This window comes from Drosophila ananassae, chromosome 2R (genome assembly GCF_017639315.1).
Source record: "Drosophila ananassae strain 14024-0371.13 chromosome 2R, ASM1763931v2, whole genome shotgun sequence".
NCBI lineage: Eukaryota > Metazoa > Arthropoda > Insecta > Diptera > Drosophilidae > Drosophila > Drosophila ananassae.
The window spans coordinates 9,108,538-9,130,979 of NC_057928.1; the positions used below are offsets into that span (position 1 = coordinate 9,108,538).

At 39.7% G+C, this 22,442-nt stretch overlaps 4 protein-coding genes across 5 annotated transcripts in view; all 4 read right to left on the minus strand.

The window, feature by feature from the left end:
• LOC6493619 (synaptotagmin-5) overlaps positions 1–22,442 on the minus strand; it is a 48,914-nt gene that overhangs the window by 10,398 nt on the left and 16,074 nt on the right. Inside the window, exon 2 of one of the 2 annotated variants that reach the window (XM_014908988.3) lies at positions 21,738–21,938. In XM_014908988.3, coding sequence (XP_014764474.1) covers positions 21,738–21,911 — 174 coding nt within the window. In that variant the 5' untranslated portion in view covers positions 21,912–21,938. Of the gene's footprint in view, positions 1–6,243; positions 6,787–21,737; positions 21,939–22,442 lie in introns of those variants that run through there. The other variant, XM_032454478.2, reaches the window with a different exon arrangement.
• On the minus strand, positions 13,758–14,810 carry LOC6493618 (26S proteasome non-ATPase regulatory subunit 8). The gene has a single exon (XM_001958077.4). It carries the CDS (start codon positions 14,696–14,698, stop codon positions 13,910–13,912), a length of 789 nt encoding a protein of 262 aa, XP_001958113.1. The 5' UTR covers positions 14,699–14,810; the 3' UTR covers positions 13,758–13,909.
• On the minus strand, positions 14,917–16,038 carry LOC6493617 (homeobox protein Hox-B7-A). The gene has a single exon (XM_032454481.2). It carries the CDS (start codon positions 15,929–15,931, stop codon positions 15,008–15,010), a length of 924 nt encoding a protein of 307 aa, XP_032310372.1. The 5' UTR covers positions 15,932–16,038; the 3' UTR covers positions 14,917–15,007.
• Positions 22,029–22,355, minus strand: LOC26514366. The gene has a single exon (XM_014910123.3). The coding sequence runs from the start codon at positions 22,314–22,316 to the stop codon at positions 22,065–22,067; it is 252 nt and encodes an 83-aa protein (XP_014765609.1). The 5' UTR covers positions 22,317–22,355; the 3' UTR covers positions 22,029–22,064.

Consider the following 22,442-nt stretch of genomic DNA (forward strand, 5'->3'; position numbering starts at 1 on the left):
CGGGCCACACATACGCACCGTGGCTCACAAAAGGGTGCGTCGGAATGTGTTTAATGCTATTTGCTCTATTTATGTGAGCGTTTTATTTATTTTCATTATTTGTGGGAAGGGAGTCGTATATTGGAGGATAATGTCCTAAATAGAAGGGTTCCTGTGATGAAAAATACAATAAAATACGGATTAAGGATAATATTATTTAAGAAGTTTGAAGCAGTTTTAAGCAGAAAAACTTGAAAACTTGACTAATTTATAGTTTAATTGAAAGAATATTCAACCAATCCTCTTAAAATTTATGAAATCAAAGATTAAACTCTTAAAATTCCAAACACAAGAGTTCTTTAGGAAATTAGAATCAATTAAACCAATTATCGGCAACATGTATGGCCACAATGTCCCCCCCAAACCATTTGGTTGTCAGAACCGATTAGCAAACTTCCTCTGCCGAAATGGAAAACTCCTGTTTGCTACTTTTAACATCTGTAGGCCGACAATGGCATCCGTCTTTGCGGTTTCAATCAAAACAAAATCAGAATCAGACTCAATATTGCCATAAACAAATACAATGCATGAGGAGAAATGTATCGGGCAGAATGTTTTTGCAAATTGCTGTGCGAAAGGAGCCAAAGGAATAAAAAGGATTCAGATCAAAGCGATGCGCCTCTGCACTCGCTCCGACAATTTGGCCATTTAACCCTTCGCAAATCAAAAGGACCTTTGTCTGGGGGCACTACAACACATTGACATGATCCGATTTGCTATCTCCATTCAGGGGATGTGGATGCTGATGGCGATACAAATGCATCCAATGCATGTTGCATGCAATCTCGTTAGGGATCCAGAAAAGAAAAGGAAAAAAATATAGATTTTCTCGAATTGAATTCGCGACTGAGATTCAGCAGAAATCAAGGACATTCATTGCCTCGGATTCAACCTCTTCTGCACCGGAGTTGGGACCTCCAGGCTCCACTACTCACACCCCAGTGGAAATTCCCCCGTGGCTAAAAACTTTTCCAAGCCCCTTAAATATTGTGACGTCAATGGCCTCGGCGGCTTCCATTTTGTGTCCCAGTCGCAGTCCCAGTCCCAACAGACTCGTCGTCTCGGTTCAGCTGTTTATTTGTTGACTTTGCCCAAAAGAGTTTCAATTAGTCGCAGCGTTTTCTCCCTTCAAAGTTTTAAATATAAACAAAGCCTATCTAAATTCTGCATCTTTGTTTTTCCTTGCTTCATGACTTACTTTAGCGCTGCGATAATTTCATTTGGCTGAGCCAACTTAAATATTGTTGGACAGTTGATTTTTGACAAGGGCATGACACTGGGCCAAGATCATGGAGGGAAGTCCTCCGTGAAGGTGAACTGGCAGCTATTTTTGGGTCCTAGTTCTATTTTTAAACAATTTATACTGTTCATAAGTTAATTTGTTAAGAGTAATGCGTTAAGAGAAGATATAGTGATTGATATTCAATGGAAATTAGTCATTAGTCACTAAACCATGGGCTGTGAAATAAAATGACATTCTGTTTCTTTAACTAACTACCTCATACATAAAATAGTTGCTCTATTTTCTAAATAAAAGCTAGTCAGGCACTGCCTAGATTATAGACCCTGTGTAAGTAAACCATATCATTAAGTTTGCATACAAATAGCACAACCAAACGTAGTTATATAAATTGTGCCACAAAATGCCATCCTAGTTCAGAGCTCTCCCCCTAGTTGACCCCACCGGATGATGAACATTTCAATTGTCAGTTTCTGATGGACAAATTAATTATTGGCTGAAATTTGATTGCCATTTGCCCGGGCACCGGAGCATCGGAGCAAGGCCCCAACTTTCTGGCCCAGCCTCAGCCCACCTCAGCGTGTCCCCCAACTTTGGTATTCCCGGTGCAAAAAGGTTCTGACAAATCGATGAGTTGGGCTTCCAGAGTGTGAGTGCAAATATAAGTATATGTGCGTGTGTACGTGTTGGCCCGGAATCGTTATCGAGGCATCATTTTTGGCTTTCATCTCTTTGCCGTTGGGTTTATACAGCCACCACCGACCGACCTTCGCGTCGGTTGGCCCAGTTTTTCCAGGACTTTCTCGCTGTCAACTGGCAATACAAAATATTTTGAAAACTTTTTGTTTGCATAAGCCAGAGTGCTATATGGGTTTTAAGCACAATCTATACATCCTGCGGGTTATATGGCATACGAGTAGGATGTGCCCGCCATAGAACTCTAGATTCAATATCTCAGTTGTTTGGTGCAAATTGCCTGCAAAAGTCTATTCATATTTTTTACGTGATTTCTTCTGCCATTCATGGCAGCAAAAACAGGCAGTATGATGGGAAATTCTTTTGTGGATAGAAATGAAAAATGCCTTGCCGCTTTATTGCATTCATACTTCTGTATCGTTCTTAAATTTCTTACCATTTCCAGTTCAAGTTCTTATTTCATAATAAAATCTGGACTTGTTTTCGCCTTTGACTTTGTGCGAAAAAGTTATGCGAGAGAGAAAAATTTATGAATTGTTTTAGTTGTTTCTCGGTGGCAAAGGAAAAGTTTCAAATTTCGATTCGGATATGCCACGGAACGACTATTGATTTTGGTCCGAATCCCACCTTCTACGTGATTCCATTTCCAATGCAGTGGAGCTTGGATGGGTGGATGGCTTTCGGTCCGCGCCACCATGCATCTTAATTGCATTTGCATATTGCACACTGACCATAAACACATTAAGCCTGGCCAGGACTCCCCAGCTGATGCACTCACACAGCCGCATATCCTCACATCCTGGCTCCGTCATGGACTTTGTTTATTGTTTATTTATTGCGCTTTTAATTAACTGCAGACTGTATCTGTGTCAGTTCAGATTTCTCCTCCCAAAAGCCACCCACTTATGTACTTCTCCTCTCCTTTCCCGGACCAGGACCTGGCCCAGACCGTGGCCTGGCCTGGGTATTTGTCCGTTTTTTTTATGGATGACTGGAGGCCTGGTAAACAACAAGGCATGTGTCCTGGAAACAGTGAGTCGACAAAGTCTGCTCCTTCGACCTAATGAAATCAGATCGTGGAACAAAGTCTCGATAAGAGTCTTTTGGGTGTCTTTTTACGAATTTTTTATTACTGTAATTTAACAAAAGAAAATAATTCATGAAAGACTAAAGGTGCTGTTCATGAAAACTTCATAAACACGGTTCATTGTAATGCGACTTTTTAAAATTTAAGTACATTAAAAATGCAATAAAACGTTTTTTCCTAAAAGCCAGATTAACTTTTTTTTTAAAAGGATTACGTAAGGATATCAATTTTAAAGTCTTTTACAAAAGTTTATTGCCAGAGGATATGTTTTTTCATAAAAATAGTTATGGCTGTCAGGGTCAGTGCATATTTGCTTCGCAATTTCATATTTTTCAACCTTTTGATTTCTGCATTGCTGGCGGCAATCAAATCAGAGCTCGCCAGCCAAATGTCCGCCGGAAATCAAGTAAATTAATTTAACTGTACACGCACACCTCCATAAATGAACAAACACAAACGTACATATTTGAATAAGTCATGTTATCAAGTCAATATCCCAGCAATATCCTTTCAACAGAGACAGAAAAGATGGGAAATATGGGGAAAAAATATAGACTTTCTACCTCTAAAATGTGATTTTAAGAATACCATTAAAATATATTTCTTAATAACTGAATATGGCCTAAATAAATTAAAAACATGTTTTATTTTTTCCAGTGCATTTATGACCAGTTCCAGGTTGTTGAGCATTTCAACGGAAATGCATTGGCTAACCAAGAGGGAAATGGGGATTAGCTGGAGCGGGCTTTGGGGTCCCAACGGGTGGCAGGATAACGCAATCAAGTCATACATATGCAATTCGCATGCATGAGCACTCTCCCACACAAGGACATGCATACGTGTGTGGTGTGAGTGGGTGCGAGAGTATCTGTATCTAAGTAATTGCATGAACTGAAAGATATTTGGCTTAGATGCATTGCCACTCCTCCGCACTCTGGGCCCTTTGCGTTTTGTATTCAGTCGCATGCCAAATTGAGATTTACGACTTGCATGAGAGCAGTCAACTGGAATAGAAAAAAAAAATAGAATATAGAAGAAAGTAAGGAAGAAGCAACTGCAACTGCCTTCCACTCGGGCAGCTGAAGAATCCACTTATCCTTCTGCCTCCCCAACTCCTCCATTTTTGTTTTCTCCTCTAGGGGTTTTTTTGGCCCGTGACTCGGTGTTGCAGCCAACCATTTTCATCTTTCTAATTGTGACAAATTGTGTGGCACATGCAACATGCTATATGCCCTCGCAAGTGTGTATGTGTGAGTGCGTCAACGCGTGTCATGCTGCCTCTCGCTCACACACACTTGCCTCTCATTCACACTCACACTGGCTGCCATTTATTGTTATCCACAAAATGCTGACATATTTTTCTATTATACGCTCCCTCATTGATATAATTTATGGACTCCCATCTAGGCAACCTTATATATAGACACACACATATAAGGTATCTGGGGGAAGGAGAGGCTCCCAGAAGCCTTTCGTGTGCGTTTTTAATGGGCGATGAGAGGAGAGGGGATTCATCCAGGGGGGAGAGCATACAGCAAGGATGCCACTGAAGCACGTGAACAGCAGCAGGAACAACAATAACATTTAATAGGCGCTTGGGAGCCGAGATGACAGACTAAACATATTCAGATTTTACTCTTTATTGTACAGGAAAAAATAAACATAAAATACATAAATTTAATGGCAGCTGGTTAACACAAAATAAAAATTGTAAAATCCTTCAGGAAGAAATAAAGGAAATTGCAGGAAAATAGACTCCCAGTCTTATATATCTTTGAACAGTAACTTAAAATATTAATTTCAAACGATAAGGTATTAAACCCATTAATAATTTAACGATTTATACTTAAAATATGAAAGGGTGCGCCGTTTCAATAAATTTTAAATGAAAAAGTATTAAAAATCGACACCAGACCTCAACTTCATATGTAGCATATGGTTTTTTATGACATCCTCATCCCATTTTAGATATTAATATTTCTTTTAGTGTAGGGACTTGCCATCATCTCTGGTTAATAGCGATATTCCCCTGCCACAAAGCCAGACAGATGCTCCATTAACGCTCGCTGGGCAAAAAGGAGGCATGCCCCGTCGAATTTGTGCACTCGCCTGATTCGTTATCTATAAATAATTATATTAACTTTGCTTTTTGCTCTCGACTAGGCCTATGGATTGTTGGCCTATGAAGGGGAGGCCAAAGGACAAAGGACGCGTCTCTATAGCAGGACTCATCCGTCAACAAGCTGCATTTTGTTTTTGGGACTTGGGGCTGTGATTGGAACTTTTTGAATTTCGGAGACCGCGCCTAGATTTCACAGAGGCTCACAGGGCGCATACGAAATTTTTGTGGCAATCCTCCCGACAAAAAAAAAATCTCAAAGAGGAAAGACAGCAAAAATTCGACAGAGTAGGAAAAAAATTGGACGGGTTTCAAGGCAAAAAACATTTGATATTATTAAACAAGGACACACTGTGGGAAAATATGTTTATTGATTATTGAAACTGAGAAGAAAATAAAATAAAAGTATGGTTCTTCCATATGGAATACAAATATTACTCTTGGGAAGCTTAAATACATGTTTGTTTTTAACAAATTCTTCAAAAAGTTTAATAAAATGCTCCTTGTCTTAAACTATACCCATTATTTATATAAATTGTATATCTGATAAGTGTCTACTGTAACTTTAAAAGCATTTTTATAATCCCTATTAAAATATATATAGTTTTTCTTTGTGCACGACTTGTCTAAATTTTTTGTGTGCTTGGGACAAAATGTTCATGTTTTGTTTTTTCCGCGTTGACGTGGGGAATTTAATCGAAATTCCACACATTTTTAAATTGCGATTTGGCCAACAGATAAGGCCCACATCAGAGCTAAGGTAGCCTTTTTTAACCTCCCTAAAACAGAACTAATTAATGCAGAATTTACTTTCCACCGCCATGAGTTCAATTAGTTTTCCAATTCGCTCGGGGGAATCAAGATGCAAAATACATACATACTTTATAGCTAGGAGATAGCCTTACCCAGATGCTGACACATTTGATTTGCTATGAAAATGAACTGGTTAATAATAAATGATACGAGATAAGTTTGTGTTGTGAGAAAGTGAGACAAATCTGGAGGAGGAGCGAAAAGGCCAGAGCAAGGCGAAGCAACAGTTTCTAAGGATATTTTACCTACTTGGCGTTGTTTCACTCTATAAGCCACAAAAATGACAGCTACAAAAAGAAAGGGATTACTGAGCGTTGGGCCCAAACTTGTTAAACATTTTCGTTTTGGTTTCTTGCTATATTATTTCATTCAGGAAAGCCAACAAAAACACTTGGCCATATTGCAGAGTCACAGGGACAGGAAAAAGCACTCAAACAACCGTACAAATAATACACAGGAACACGGGAACAACGGCGACGACACAAAACTCAATTGAAAGTTTGCTCTTGGCTTTCATTAATTGGTGTTCAGCGATTTCTGAGCGAAATCCCTTTTTCTTTCAGAGATGAAAGTCCATCGGTTTCCGTTCCGCGAGATGTTCTTCACTTGGGAGCAGGACGCGTGCTACTGATTTTCCATTTTCATGCAGAGCCAACAAGTTGCAAAAAAAGGAGGGACTTCATTCGAAAGCGCTTCGTCTACTTCGTCCTTGCCACTGCCGACACCAGAGCAGGAGCAGCAACAAAAGCAACAGCAACGCGTGTTCTAGTGCCCCGAAAATTAACGAACAGGGCACTGACAAAAATTAATGGCAATAAAATGATATATTTTTTAAGAAAAATAAACAGGATGCTCAAGAAAATTGTCCTTAATATATCATCTTATCTAGAATTAATATTATATGATTCTTTATTAATATTTTAGTGTATATATGATTTGTATTTTATTTCAATGTAACCTCCGCTGTTCGTATCAAACGTGAAAAGCTCTCTTGGCATTGAATTCTTTCAATGCGAACTTCGAAAGCTTTTTCCCAACTTGTTGCCTAGTGCGTTGCCCAATCAGCTGTTGCTTTCTCTCCCCCTCTCTCTCGCTTTCTCTCCAAGGACTCGCTCTCTTCTTTCCTGGGAGTTGTAAAGTTCGCAGATAAGTAGACTATACTAGTGGATAAAAACTTATGGATTTGCAGTATCTATGCCAAGAAATAAGGATTCAAAGTGAACTCCTGACCAACCTGGCATCCTTAGAGATTAGATTAGTTCGAAAAAGCACAACCTATAGCTTTTAATGGCTTCAATGGTACGTGTGTATGCGACTTCACCTTGAAAGCTCTTGAGCAAGTGAATTTTAGAGAGCCAGAGATAAGAAATGTGTGTGTACGCATCTATGTGTTTGTGTGCGTGTGGCACAGCGTACGTGTGGCAGTATGAGTGAGTGTGCCAGTGATTCAATTTGTTGAATACTTTTCGGCGTTTTTTCGTCCTAATGACCGCCCATAACTGCGGCTCGAGTTACCCATAAGCGACCTTAATTGACGCACACAAGTGCGCCAACAACTTTTTGCTCTCTGCCATTGCACGGCAGCCCCTTCGTCCCTTTGCCACGGCCCCCCTCTCCCACCTTATTTACCTGTTGTCATCTTTGCCCCTGAAATAAAACCAAAAACAAAAAAAATAACAAAGGAACAAAGTACACACAGAGCTAGGGCGAGAGAGAGAGCAAGAACAACGCTACTGACATTGAGCAAGCTGCAAAGTAAGTTTACCCATGGCAATGGCATCGTGCTGCTTCTTCCTCTAAGGACTTCCATATCCTTTCAGCGGGTACTTTGACATTTAAATCGTTAATAATCATCGAATTACATTTCTCATCAAATGATTTCATTTGATTTTAATTAATGAAATGAAAGAAAGTTAAAATTTGCAAAATTTCGATTCTCATATTTCCTTTTAATGAAATGTAATAATTTATTTAATTATTTACGATTTTATTCTTAAAAATTATATCAAAGAGTATCCTACCCATCATAGCGTACAGCGTACAGCACTCCCTGCTATTTTTTGCAACAAAAACCAACACACCGACAGGAATAGTGTACTGGCACCCCCAAATGGCGTTTCTTGCATCTGTCTGTGTCCCGTGTGTCCTGTATCTGTGTGTGTGCTCCTCGTAACCTAAATGTGTGCATACACATTATGTTTGTAAGTCAGTGTGTCTGTGGATACTTTATGTGGACAGGAACTTTTCAGGCAGACTACTTCAAGTTGGGTATGGCGGGACAGACAAAGGAAAAGGACACCGGGCTCAGACGTGTACAGACGCCTCATCGACGATTCTACTAAAGCACAGGACATTCACATAGACAGCCGCACGGAGGGGTGTGGCTAAAAAGAGGCTTATTTCATTTTAGGGACCAGGGGTAGGAAAATGTGGAAGCGATTGCCAAAACTTTTAAAGTTATTTATAAAATAGACCTTATTACAATATGCTCCTGCGGGCCTTCTTAATCTGTTATGTCTCTATTAAAGGATGTTTAAATTGTTTTGTTACTAAGAGAACATTATATTTTATTTCTTAAAGCATATATACTTAAGTTCTATTAGGGATTTTTTGGTTTAAATGTAAAAATCGTGGGAATTTCTAAAACATCTTTTGAGATGTGTTTTCAGAATCTATTTACAATTTCAAGTCTAATTTTATCCACAACATGCTGTCCTTTTTTTTTTTTTAAGGATATATTCCCTATCGTATAGTGCAAGTTTTTCTTTTTTAAATTATTCATACCCCCTGGACCCCGGGTCCTTGCAGGTAAAAAAACTTTTAGCTCCGCACCGGAGACAAACGGCTTAGCTTGTTGCTCGCTGCACAGACTCTCCTTTCTCCATCTACATACTTTTTTTTTGCCCCCCATCCCTTGACAATTTCTTCCACTTTCTCCCCGCACTTTTGTGCGGCTTTCATTTCGTTTGCTCTTCATTTTTTCTTGTCTTTTTTTTTACTGATTCTGCTTCAGCAACAAGTTGCTTACATTTCGTAAGCCGCCAGGCCACCTGTGACTATACTACTATAACCCATTTGAGGGGTGACAGCCGGGGAGAAAGTGGCCGCAGGGACAAGTGAAAGTGGCATGAGTGGCATAGTGGGGGATTTGACGTTTGGCATTGGCGAAAATTGTCGTCGCTTCTGCCCTGCAGATACATGCTGGCATATTTATTTATGTGCTCTGTCAGTTCGCTGTTCTCGTCCTGACTTGATTTCATTTCTGCCAGCTTTTATTTTTTCCTCTTTTTAATAACAAAGATCTGACTGTTGTTTTCTCGTTTTCGTTATTTTTTGACTGAATTTAGGCATTTCGTTGTATTTTGGCAGATGTTTTTCACCAAGGGTTTCACATTCACTCCCCATTTATATATACATATCTATATATAAGCCATGTCCCGCCCCTCTGGCAAATATTTATCCTCATCCGTGCCACCGCTTGGCTTTAATCTTAAAGATTAGCCGAAAAGGAGAGACTGAGTTTTAGCACCTTTCTAGGCTTAGACAACCCATTTTCCCCGATGTCTGTTCTGGGAAAAGTTCATTCACTTTTAGGCCTCCCTTTGTTTTTGGCCTGCCTGTGCTGGGTGTGTGAACTTTCTTTGTTTTGATTTCATTGTGGAATAAACTTTTGTCTAGCTGGCACAAACATTTAAATTTCAAATGCTTTAAATGCGTTTCGGATGCCACAAAAACGGCAAATGGCAAATGGCGAATGTATCTGAGCCATCACATATGCCACTGCCTCTACGCAGAGTGTGTGTGTGTTTTAAGCTTTTTATATAATTGAAATCCGGACACGTGCCACTCAATGCGTATGCTGGCAATAAATTCAGTTTCACTTGTAATCTATACACACATAATCAGATACACAACACACAATTCAGTTCGAGACTCGGGACTCCTCTCCATATGTAAATTCACTTTGTCCATCGAGGTTATGGCCCCAATGAAGTTTCGCCTCCGTTTGGGGCCAGGAGACAGGACAATGTCCTCACAGTGTGTAGGCGCCTCCTGGCATATGCTACAATCATAATTACATCGTCCTGGGCAGATAGTCCTCCTGCTTGTAGGTTTATTTTCTTTTACTTACTTGGTGACAATTTCACTGAGAGAAAGTTTTTCTAGCTATGATATTTATTTATTTAACTATAATTATAGTATAGTATAGGTCTACTTTAGTATAAGTTACCACTAAAACACTTTCTACTTAACAACTGATACTTTTAATGGGAATTTTGGACTCTTTTGTGAAACCTCCTCTCAGTGTACTGTCTTTCGCAATGCCTAGTAGGTCGCCAGTTGCATAACGAAGCGACAAAACTCATTTTAAACAGGCGCCACTCGACGACTGTGGGGCGCCACAGAAATTGCTCCATCGTTCCGCTCCAGAAGCCCCGCCCCCACCCCCGCCCGATCCGGATTCAGCTTGAGATCCCTGGCCAAGTCAATGTGCGGATGATGAGCCCAGTACGGTTACCAACAAGTTCATTAAATACAATGCACAGAGTGGCCAAGGACGATGACGTCCTGGCTATATACAAGGATAACCTTCGAGGGAAACCGATTACGGGGAGGTGTAAGATAACACCCCTGGGAGCGGGTGATGGGTGGCGATACATAGAAACTGCGGGATGCTTAGCAAATTGAAATCTTTTATGGAAGGATAATTATTGGCAAGTGAAATACTTTGCAACTAAATTGAAAATGTTTGCCAACTGAGCAACAGGGAAACTTTTATATTAATTAAAGGACCAATATAGTTTGTTGCTAGCATTGATTAACTTTTAAAGGCTGTCATGTTGTAGTTCATTTTGATTAAATATTCCTGAAACGTGCATGGCAACTATTTTTTTTATTGAGTTTATTTCTATAAAAAAACCTGTAGAGTATCAAAGCGTATTTACCACTTTCTTTAGCATATGAAAAACCCTTCATTAATGACACATTATATACAAAATCAAATCACATACTTTTTTTGTGGCTTTATTAGTTTCATAAACCAGAAAAAAAACAACCGCAAAAAAATAGAAAATAGTCCTGATGCCATGATAAGTGCCGACAACTTTATGGCTTCACACATCCTGTGACCTAAAAAAAAGCCTCCAAGGAGCAACAATGTTTGGAGGCCGCTTTAATGGGTCAATTAGCTGCTTCACGTATTGTTTGACGATTGCGTGACCCGGGAATATCTACTCTTTGGGAGCTAGATTCTACCAGAAAATTGTCGTAAATATTGTTTTAATCTAGGTCACATCCAGGAAACCGGGAAGCCATTTCGATGGAACTAATTATTAAAAAAGTAAAAGCAGAACGGAATATAAAGTGAGTTTGGGGTGAAAGTAAAAACTCATTTTATAATGTTTACCTTTGCTTGACCGGCACAAAGTCCCCCTGACCACCCACGGACACATAAGCATATACAGTTAATTTATTTATTTTGTGTGCACGCTTTTATTTGCATAAGCTTAAAGGATTTGAGACGGCGAGCTTAGATTTACCTCAGTCTGCATTTGTTTTATGGCCGGTCCTCCCCCTGACAACCCAATGTCCTTTGAAAGCTCCAAGCTTGATCCCGAAATGGGTGGTAAGAATGGCCCCCCCTAAAAAAGCTCCAAAAGCTATCAAAGCTTAAAAATCCTTGTAGCTTGCAGCGTAAAGCTTTCTGGAAAGTATATTTTATGATATGTACTAAAAAGAAAAGTATTCTACATGGTTTAGAAATTCAAAAAGATTTGTGTAAAATATTCAAATTAAACACTTGAGACCACAACCGTTGCACCACAGGGACTCAAAGGACTTCTTTCTTTGACTTGGCGACAGACTGTCTAGACTCTAGACAGAAATTCTAAAAACGAACACCTGACAAATTTCTCTTTGCCAGGTAGGCGTACTAAATTTCAACGGAATTTTATTTGTTCTAGCCGGAATCGTTGGGCTAATGATCTTTTAACAGGACCCAAGGGCCTGAGGGAATTTCCCAGCCTTGATGCCAGGCAGTGCAGCGCATTCATTCATAAGATCAATACGAGAAATCAAAAGAGAAAAGAGATTCCACTTTAAACTGAAGAGGTTCTGCACTTGAGGCTGTATTCATTCATGAAGTGTCTGCTAGGCGGGAGACCAACACAGCAAGGATTCTCGAAATCAGCGGGACATTCGAAAGTTGCTAGGACATCTGGTGACTTGAGAAAAGTAACACCAGGCGAGTAGGTGTATGCAAATTTGTTTGGGATGATCTTTGAAAATTTTTAAAAGTATTTAGATTCGTTTTTCAAGTGTATTATAAAATTTGGAGGTATTATACGGAGTACTATATTAATTCACTAACATTTTTTAAATTTTATAATGACATAAAAGAGATTACTGTTAAAAGTAAATATTAAAGGATTAAGTTTGGTAATTCAGCTACACATATGTACTTACATTTTAAAATTTAAACTAAACAATTTGGGTAAAAATTACTTATTGTCACGTAACTATCCACTTGACTAATTTTAAATGTTATCAGGATACTAGAAAAAAATCAAATAAATAAAGGATCAAAGATCCGATCTAAGAAGCCTATGCAACACATTATGGCAAAACAGTTTTCGCTACGCTCCTTGAATGAATTCGCAAAAAAAAAGCAAAAGATCCTGAAAGGAGTCAAGAGGAGTCCTACCTGCTGGTGCGGCACTTGAGACTCGAGTACAAGAGCTCTTCAACTCAAGTGGAAAGAGGCGCACACTTGAGCCAAAGGACACCTTAGGGGAACTCCAGTAGATAACGATCGGGGCCAAAAAGGTAGAATCAGGTAGGAGTAGTATTTTTTCAGGAATAGCAAAGAGAATGGAAATACAGAAATTCTGCTTAAAACCACCGACTGCGCTATTTTGGCCATTCGCATACCGATTTCGGACCCCGAGGGCCCAAAAGGGCGTAGGTGCAATTGCGTTTATTAGCACCGCACCCCTTGGGATAGCACAATGTCCTGCATTCAATGTCCGTGTTCGGTTCGGATTCCTTAGGACACACCAGTCCCACTGAGGAATTGTCCGATGTTGAATGAATGCTGAATGAGTCGGCTCGGGCTGGGCAGGTTTTGTTGCGCCTGATTCGTTTTGGGTTTGTCACCAAAGGACCAAAGTCTAAGCGATCCTGCCGATATCTCGTATGATAAGTATCTCTAAAGTTGCCATCATTAATTTGTGCAATTTGATGTGTCGTGGGAATGCTAAAAAAAATCCTCTACACTCCACGGCAAATTGTGTCCTTGATTAATTGGATTTTTCCATGATTTGACAAAATCCTTTCGTGTCAACGTATGCGGTTTAAAATTATAGGACCACACAAATATGTTCAAGGGCAACATATGTCTAGCGAAGCAAATTGAGTTACGAAGCAAAATAGAAGTTTAAAAAATAGACTTATCTATACATATATAAAATAACTCTTCAAAATCTCCCTTAATAATTTTTATATATTCTAGAAAACACAATCCCATTAAAAACCATCGAAACTTCTTTCTTATGAAACCCATCTTTACTCCTAACGGTCATCCTATTTACCAGGAGCCTCACTAAGCCCTTCTAACAATTATCCTATGACAGATTCGGAAACGAGATTCCCCCAAAAGACAAGTCCTGCCCGAATAATTTGTCAAGCCTGTCGACTTAACGGCTTAGCAGAAACTAACTCAATTTCTGCAAATTTTTGCCAAAAAAACACACAGAGAGGCAAAATTGTTGAAAAGTGTGAAAAATTTAATCTGACAAATTTCCGGTTCGATATTTTTTGATGGCTGAATGGAATGCATAAATTCCGAACATTATTTTCTGGTTAAGTGGATTAAAGGCTAACAATCGAACTCGAAATAAATATGGATATGGATATCTTAAACAATTTTCTCCAGCTCATGGGCGTAGGTTAGATTTTGGGTGGCAATATCCCGGGCTGGAACCTTTTCAACCGGCTTGGTGTTGAGTCCGGCGTAGTCGTAATTCCCCTCGTCATCCAAGACCCAAAGGCGTTTCTTGACCAGATCGTTGAACTCCTTGCCACCAGGACGAAGACCCAGACGTAGAGCCGCCTGCTTGGGATCTATCTTGAGGTAGGACTTCTCCATGCAGGAGGCGATCTCCTCACGAGCGGTATTCACCAGGATGTCCATGAAGTTGGTGTATATCTCCGACGGCATGGACTTCTTGGCCTGCAGTATCTTGTTGTATCGGCCCTCCATGTAGTAGTTCTCCAAGGCCAGGATCGGCATAATGAAACTATTGTGCAGCAGAAGAGCCGACGGCAAGCGCTCCAGTTCAATGTGAAAGTCGGAGATGCGATTCGTGGCCAGCATGTAGAGCAAATTTAATCCCATGAACTTGTGCATGTGCTTTGAGGAGTCCAGGAACTTGTCGTAGTCGTAGTAGTAGGTATTCAACTGCGACATATACCGCTCAAAGGCCGCATAGTCCTTGATCGTGATGCTGTGCTCAACAGCAATCTCCAGCATTTCCCGGGACCGCATCAACTGATCCTTTTGCTTAGAATTCGACGCCGGCTGGGGTGTTCCAAAGTCCGATCTTACCAGTTCCAGCTTGAATCCGTCCAGTAAACGGGCACAGGTGGTCAGATTCGGGGCGTGTTTGCTCCATTCGGTCTTCAGTTCGTTGTACAAAGTAGCCATGATTCCAGGATTCTAACAAAAAGGGCTCAGACCTGAGACTTGAATTTCAGTATAACAATTTGGTTCGTTTTCAATGACAGTAAAGTTAAAAGCAAAGCCAGCTGTGATTGACAAATCTTATGTAAAGTGTTGGAAAAGTGAATCTGTAATCTGGATTCTAGATTACAGATTACTCTGGAGATTAAAATTTTCAAAAATTAAAAACAGTTTAAATATTCTTTTTAAATTGATTTATTTTAACATATTTAAGGCTACCAACAAATTAAATTCTACTGTACAATTGTGACCTTCAGCCGAAGGACACTCGTCCTATGCCTCCACTTTCAGTTCCTGGACCTTGGCTTGAGGAGAGGCCTGCGGACTGGAGCTGGAGTTGGTGGACAGATTGAATGTGGGACTCTCGGAGCCGCCCTTCTTCTGCTTAACCCGGCGATTTTGGAACCAGATCTTGACCTGCTTCTCGGAGAGTCTCAGGCGGTTGGCAATCTCGATGCGGCGCAAGCGGGAAAGGTAGGCATTCTGGGAGAACTCCCGCTCCAATTCCAGGAGCTGGGTGCTGGTGAAGGCAGTGCGGATCCTCTTGCTGGAGTCGGCATAGTCGTTGATCAGAGGAGTGATCTCCGCGGGCAAGGTGGAGCCCTGGACCTTTAAGGGTGAGCTGTTGGGCGAGCAGGAGGACTCGTGCTTAAATCTCTTGCCCTGGGGCTCATCGAAGTTGTTGGTGTAATCCACAGAAGCCGAAGAGGAAGCCGATGGAGAAGTGCAGAAGCTGCCGGGCTCTGGTAGAGGCAATCCCGATCCGTAGATGCCATGAAGAGGTATCTGCTGGGAGCTGGCATTCACAGCATTCGCCGACAAAGGAGGCGACGGATAACAGCTCTCGTAGTTGGCGAAACCACTGGATTTCCTCTTGGTGGCAAATAGTTGGGCATACGGATGGTACAATGATGTGGGACTGGAGCTGGCCTGGGGATGTTGCAAGGCAGCTGCTGCCGCTGCTGCTGCTGCTGCGGCCGCTGCAGCCTGTTGTTGTTGCTGCTGCTGTTGCTGGATGCCCAAGGAGAAGAGGTAACTGCCCACGTAGCTGGCCGGATAAGGTAACATCGGAATTGAAGGCAACATGGCAGCTGCGGCCACTGCAGCAGCCGTCGAGGATCCTCCGCCCGGTGATCCCAGGGTCTCCTTTTTGGGTCCATCGCTGAGAAGGGAATCCATCAGAAATGAGCGAGACATTTTTCGATTTGGAAGATTAGTTTTTTTTTGAGCTGTCAAGACTACTGAACACGATCGCTGACTGTGCGAGACTGTCTGTGCTGCTGGCTGCTCAGCCTGCTCTTATATACTCCCAGACTTTACACCAAGGGTGGATTCTACCCTCAACGCACACACACGCACACACCCCTGTGGGCCAATTCGAGGGTTGTTTGCCTCGAGTCTTTTCGGCCATTTAGTCACCATTTAGCTGCAACTGTTGCCATTTACGCTCCGCCCTTGTTCGATCACCAACAATGGCAGGTATGCCATGCTTCACTGTATCTGGTATCCTTGTTCCATGAACAATGGCGTATTCTATATGTGTCTGTGTGAGTGTGTGTGTGTGTCTGATGGCATAACGAATCGTCCTTTTTATTTCGTATTATCACTCGAGTTTAATTGAAACTTGAAGTGAGTTCGTAAAAGCTTTTTAAACGAAACTAAATTAGTTCAGCCTAAGCTAGATCAAATTACTTGATGCAAGTAAGTAAATATTTAATTTAAAGGAGATTATAGTTATGGGGTTGTTTAGAATATTTAGTTTAAGGTTTGATATGATAAATAATGATAAATATATTATAAGGGTTCTTAAATAAATTAGTAACTAAATAACAAAAGAATTTAAACTTCTTCCAGCTTTTTAGAAACGGTTTTTTTTAAATTCAACATTCATAAAGTTATTTCTTGTTGATTTTTGGAACATATTTGATTTTATGCATTCGAACCTAAAAGTTCAACCAATGTTTACAAGGATTGGCACAACTATTAAAAACTTTTTTTAAATGGCTCATGGTAATAAAAATAGTATCAAAAAAGTAGTTCCAAAAATTAGCCCCTGAAATTCATACTAGACTTTCCACTTTTGCTGAAACAGGGGGAGTTCAGGTAAGATCATCTCTTAAATAAACAGTTGCATTTTTTCCATTTCAGCCTCGTAATTTATGAAATTAGAAGAAGAATATCAATACCTTCAATAACCTTCCACAATCCAATCGATTAATTTTTACAACCATTGAAAAATGCAAGCCCTCCAACCGTTTAATGCCAATTTCATGGCAACTTATGGTCCAAGTGGTCGCTACAAATGTTTCGATTCTACCTCTACAAGGACATTATTCTTGAACTCCACCTCCAGCTCCTGATTCGATTTCGGTCCTTGTGGCACATTGTAAACCGTTTCTCCTTTTAGGCCCGTCTTGGCGTAATTTTATTGATGTATTCTTCGGGTTGTGCAACTCCGGGGAACAATGCAGGCAGGATCATCCATTCAGAACCCGGCCCATTCATGGATGCAGTCCTTTAACAAATCCTCAACACGACACGCACGTTAGTCCTTTTCTTGTTTGTTGGTTTTGTGTGTGTCTATGTGTGTTTTGGGCCAGGCTAGGACATTGAAGCCAGACAGATCGTCGCCGAGGATGCCCTTTGCTGTTTTTGGGTTACATTACATAGAATTATGGCGGCAGTTTTATCATTTGTTAACTGACTTTAAGGATTTACCTATAATTGTCCTTTTCATGGCATTGTTTGTAGGTGCGGCATTGTCACAGGACACCCAGTCCTGGCAGTTGATCATATGTTAAGTGGCTATAAAACGGATCACAATTGCTGACGTTAATTGTTGGCCCGAATTTTTCTTCGTAGGCGATCCAAATTGTCGCCTACTTTTTAACATTTTGGCTTCTGCTTAATTGGCGGGACGTGCAAAAAAAATAGAATGAAATAGAAAAAAGGATCAAAAAGGTGCAGGACTCTGGTCAATATTGCAGAATTAAAGAGCATCTGCTGTTGGCAGAAATTCGTGCACTTTGGGCGTTGCGTTGGTCTCGTGCGAGGTCCTTTTCACCAATTGTTTAATCCTCGATGGGCCACTTGAGATATTCGCCATTGACCACTTCCGTTTTTTGTTTATTTCACGGACGATTGAGTCGGGTTTTCCTTTTCGTCCTTTTTCAAAATTAGATCGTGCTATTTGCTTGGAGTTTGTATTTGATTTTTCTTAGAAACAAATGGATTTTATTTGTGAATATTCTTCTAGGTTTAGGGATGTATACATTTCCAACAGATAAGATCTACACAAGTCATTTTTTTACAAACATATTTTTTGAAGATTTTCAAAACAAATTTGAATATTTTCTTTAAATTCCAAATATAAGATTTTTATACATCTCAGAATTTTTCCTTAAGCTCCCCGGAAGATTATGTATTTCATAGATACAAAACTGAAGCCCAAACATTAAAAATACAGCCATGTCTTCAGATACTCCCTGATATCATCAAATCCATTCAAGCAAGCAATTTCATTTTAATTGTGAACAAAACTCGCCTAAACGCTGAACAAATGAAAGCATAACGAAATGCTTATTCCTCTTTTTTGTATCTGATATGGATACAACGCAAAACTAACTGATTGTGAGCCCGGAAGGGAGAACTTCAAACCGGATTTGTCCATCAAAGGGGTGTTTCTACAAAAAGAGAAAAATAATCATAGGAATATCAAACCACCACCTTTAAAACCATTTGATGCCCCTATGGCCGGGGATTGGGTTAATCATTTATTGACATTAATTGGTTGTGACATTTGCATTTTGACTGATTGTTATAAGTTGGCCATTGTTGCTACTTAGTCGAGGGTTTGTTTATCCACTCTTCACTCTGTTTTGTATATTTGTTGATTTAACAAATATGACTTCATTATAGTCCAAGCAGTTTCATATAAATATGAACATCCCGCAACTGGGATTCTGAAAAGTATTCACCCCTGAATAATTTACGAATGAGCTTTGAGGTTGAGTTTTGGCTTCTTTGCGTGTTACTGAGTCAATAGGCCTCAGGAGAGCCCCAAGGATACTTGATACAGGATGCGGTATGACCTGTTTTAATGGTTGGTAATTATACTCAATTATACATGCGAATGGGGAATATTTTTAATTATGCTAGAGTATTCATTCAGAGTTTAAAAATGTTTAAGGATGGTGACTGATGGACATACTTCTTTAAAATTTTACAAAATATGTGACACAAGAGAAAGTTACCTTCTTTATAGTTATTTTTGTATATTTTTTACCAACTATAGAAAACATATATCAAAGTACTTCACCGCCGCATATCCAAAAATATAAACCAAAACAATGGAAACTTTTTCATTCTATTTTTTTGAGTATTATTTTCATGAATGAAAAGTCAGTGTCTGGACAAAGGACATCCAACAAAGGACACACACACACTCGATCCGCACTTGCAGTGATCTGCAGTTTTGTTTTGGACCTTTGTCCCGAAGGATTCTTTTGCAGGTAAGGCCAAAAATACTTCTTTAAAAAAATGGTATTAGGGACAATACCCACCATTTAAATGGAGGTTTATAGTTTTTTTTTAACTGTGGTCAAGGCCACTAGACAGTGCCATTAATCAGCCAGGATACCTCAATGGCACTGTTTATTGTAGTGGTCAATATTGTGGCCAGTTTGAAGGGCCTGTTTTGGGTGCGGACTGTATCACAATGAGAGGGGGTGGCCACCCCATCAGAGTAAAGCCAAAAAAACACTTAAACACTTAACGTCTAATCAAATTATATATAATAAGCGACAAACAAAACAAACCCAGTAACGCTTAGCACCCCTAGAGCCCGCCACTTACCCCGCTGTCAATGCCCAAAGCCAGTTAGTTAATAAAAACAGCATTTACAATCATAAAACGCTTCAATGATCCTAAATTTCTTCCCCTGTTCCCCGATTTTTTTCAGCACGCGTTGGGTTAGGTCACCAGCCATGGAAACGCGGTAGGATTGAAAAAATCTGAACAACCCTCATGTTCCTGGAGGTTGGAGGGGATATCAAATGCATAATGAAACTGATTCTGCTACGGCTTCGAGACATCACCAGGCCATTTACTTTGGCTGCAGCCGTTCACACAGCCACCAGGATACTGTTGTATCCTTGTATCTTTGTGGTTGCCAGTGATCCTTTTGATATCTAACGCTTTTCAAAATGGCCGCTCAAACCCTAAACAATTTTGTTTTATTCAATCAGAACATATTCTTTTATGCATTAATATATTTTTAAATTAAAATAAATTATGGTTTAAATTTCTTATGCATTCGAATCACACATTCATCGGGCCATAATCATATTGACCTTCCAATATTTTAATTGAGAAGTCCAAAGATTTAATGGAGTATCGATATAAAAATCGTGTAAGGTATTCCGCGCAAGAATCGGATCAGTATTTCCAAAGATATGGCCTTCGCTGGGGGCCATATTGTGGATCCATGAATTTTTATAGATTCTTGAAGGGGACACCCAGGAAATGACGAAAAAGTTTAAAAAAATTTATGTTTCTAGATTTCGAAGCAAATTGATGGAAAATCGATGTACAAATCGATTAAGGTATTCCGCTCAAGAATAGGATCAGTATTTCCAAAGATATGGCCTTCGGCGGGAGCCATATAGTGGATCCATGCAATTTTATAGATTCTTGAAGAGGACCCCCAGGAAATGATGAAAAAAGTTTAAAAAAATTTATGTTTCTATATTTTGATGCAAATTGATGGAGAATCGATGTAGAAATCGTGTAAGGTATTTCGCTCAAGAATCGGATCAGTATTTCCAAAGATATGGCCTTCGCTGGGGGCCATATTGTGGATCCACGAATATTTATAGATTCTTGAAGGGGACCCCCAGGAAATAATGAAAAAGTTTAAAAAAATTTATGTTTATAGATTTTGATGCAAATTGATGGAGAATCGATGTACAAATCGATTAAGGTATTCCGCTCAAGAATAGGATCAGTATTTCCAAAGATATGGCCTTCGGCGGGAGCCATATATGTAGTAGATCCATGCATTTTTATAGATTATTGAAGGAGACCCCCAGAAAATGATGAAAAAAATTAAGGAAAATTTATATTTCTAGATTTTGATTAAAATTTATGGAGAATCGATGTACAAATCGTTTAAGCTATTCCGCTCAAGAATCGGATTAGTATTTCCAAAGATATGGCCTTCGGCGGGAGCCATATAGTAGATCCATGCATTTTTATAGATTTTGAAGAGGACCCCCAGGAAATGATGAAAAAAATTTTAGAAAAATTTATATTTCTTGATTTTGATTCAAATTTATGGCTCCTCGATGTACAAATCGTTTAAGGTATCTATACTGCTCAAGAATCGGATTTTTGCCAAAGATATAGCATTGGCTGTGGGTCCTACGGGGCATTCTATGTTTTATTCAGTACCATTACTTCAATATTGTATTACTCGGACTCTTAAAAAGGGAGTCTTTTAGTAGATGGGGTCTATTGTCCTTCCCATGCACAAAATAATTATTCTACACCCAGTATTTTGGTAGATGTAGACTACATGTAAAAAGAGTAGTTCCCAAGTGACACAGTGTAGATATTTTAAATAGCGGCGCCACTTCAGGGAAAAACTCACTAAGAATAAATAGCAAGACATTGAATTAATAAATAAAATAAAAACAATGAGTTTTTAAAACCAAAAAAAACTTTAATAAGAATGACAATAGCTTAAAGTAAAACTGAAAGTTATTATCTTTATAAATTTTTTGTCTGAATTACCGCACAATATGGAAAAAGACATGTAAAGTAAATGTCTGATATAATTCTAGCACTTTATTTTTGGCTTCGGACGCATTCAACCCACAATATTCCGCCCAGTTGAAGTATGTCTGGATGTGGCAGTGTCAGCTTGGCATTTGTGGCACCACGGGACTCTTGTCTCAGCCTGTAACAGTGACAGCAAAACCGAGACTCTGCGTCATTCACCTACCTTCATCTGCAGCTTCCGCATGATTCGGGTCTCCTCCCAGCGATCCAGTTCGTCCCACTCCTTGCCCCGCCTACGCAGTAGGTAGTATCGGTACATGACAATTGTCACGGCCAGGAGCAGGGCCAGACCAGTGCCGGCAGCAGCTCCAAGGACCGCTGAACTAACCATAACCATTTTGGTCAGCTGTTTCTCTTTACTTCACTGAAAATACACGAAATTTTTGCAATATTATTTAACAAGTCAGGTTTTAGCCAGGTAATCTTAAAAAATTTAATTTAAAAATAAAACTCATTCTGTAATAAATTTTAAAATATTTTATTAATATTTTTAAAGAGCAAATCGAAAGGTTTTTCGTTTATAAGGTTTATTTTGCCTATTCCTGCAGCTTAAACTTTCCGAACTCTCTGAACTTTCGCAAGAGTCAATAATCTCGTTGGATTCTTGGCTCTCGTAATTCTCGTTCTCCAGATCGAAGCGATCCTCTCGATTCCGCGATTTGCCAGCAGAATGGACAATTCCAATCAGTCCTATAACCAACAAAAGGCCGACTAGAAATGATAATCCAAAACTTGAACGCATTTTGTGAACTTAAAGTGGAAAACTATTCAAATGCGTGGTTTAAAGCACACTGCTCTTTTTTAAGAGAATTACAAAAAAACAAGCAGAGATACCCCAGTTTCCTGGTGTTTCAACTTTTGTCTTGAG

What these genes read in the sequence shown, in the direction of transcription:
- LOC6493618 (XM_001958077.4), bottom strand. Translation starts at nt 14,698, where the DNA reads ATGGCTACTTTGTACAACGAACTGAAGACCGAATGGAGCAAACACGCC.
- LOC6493617 (XM_032454481.2), bottom strand. Translation starts at nt 15,931, where the DNA reads ATGTCTCGCTCATTTCTGATGGATTCCCTTCTCAGCGATGGACCCAAA.
- LOC26514366 (XM_014910123.3), bottom strand. Translation starts at nt 22,316, where the DNA reads ATGCGTTCAAGTTTTGGATTATCATTTCTAGTCGGCCTTTTGTTGGTT.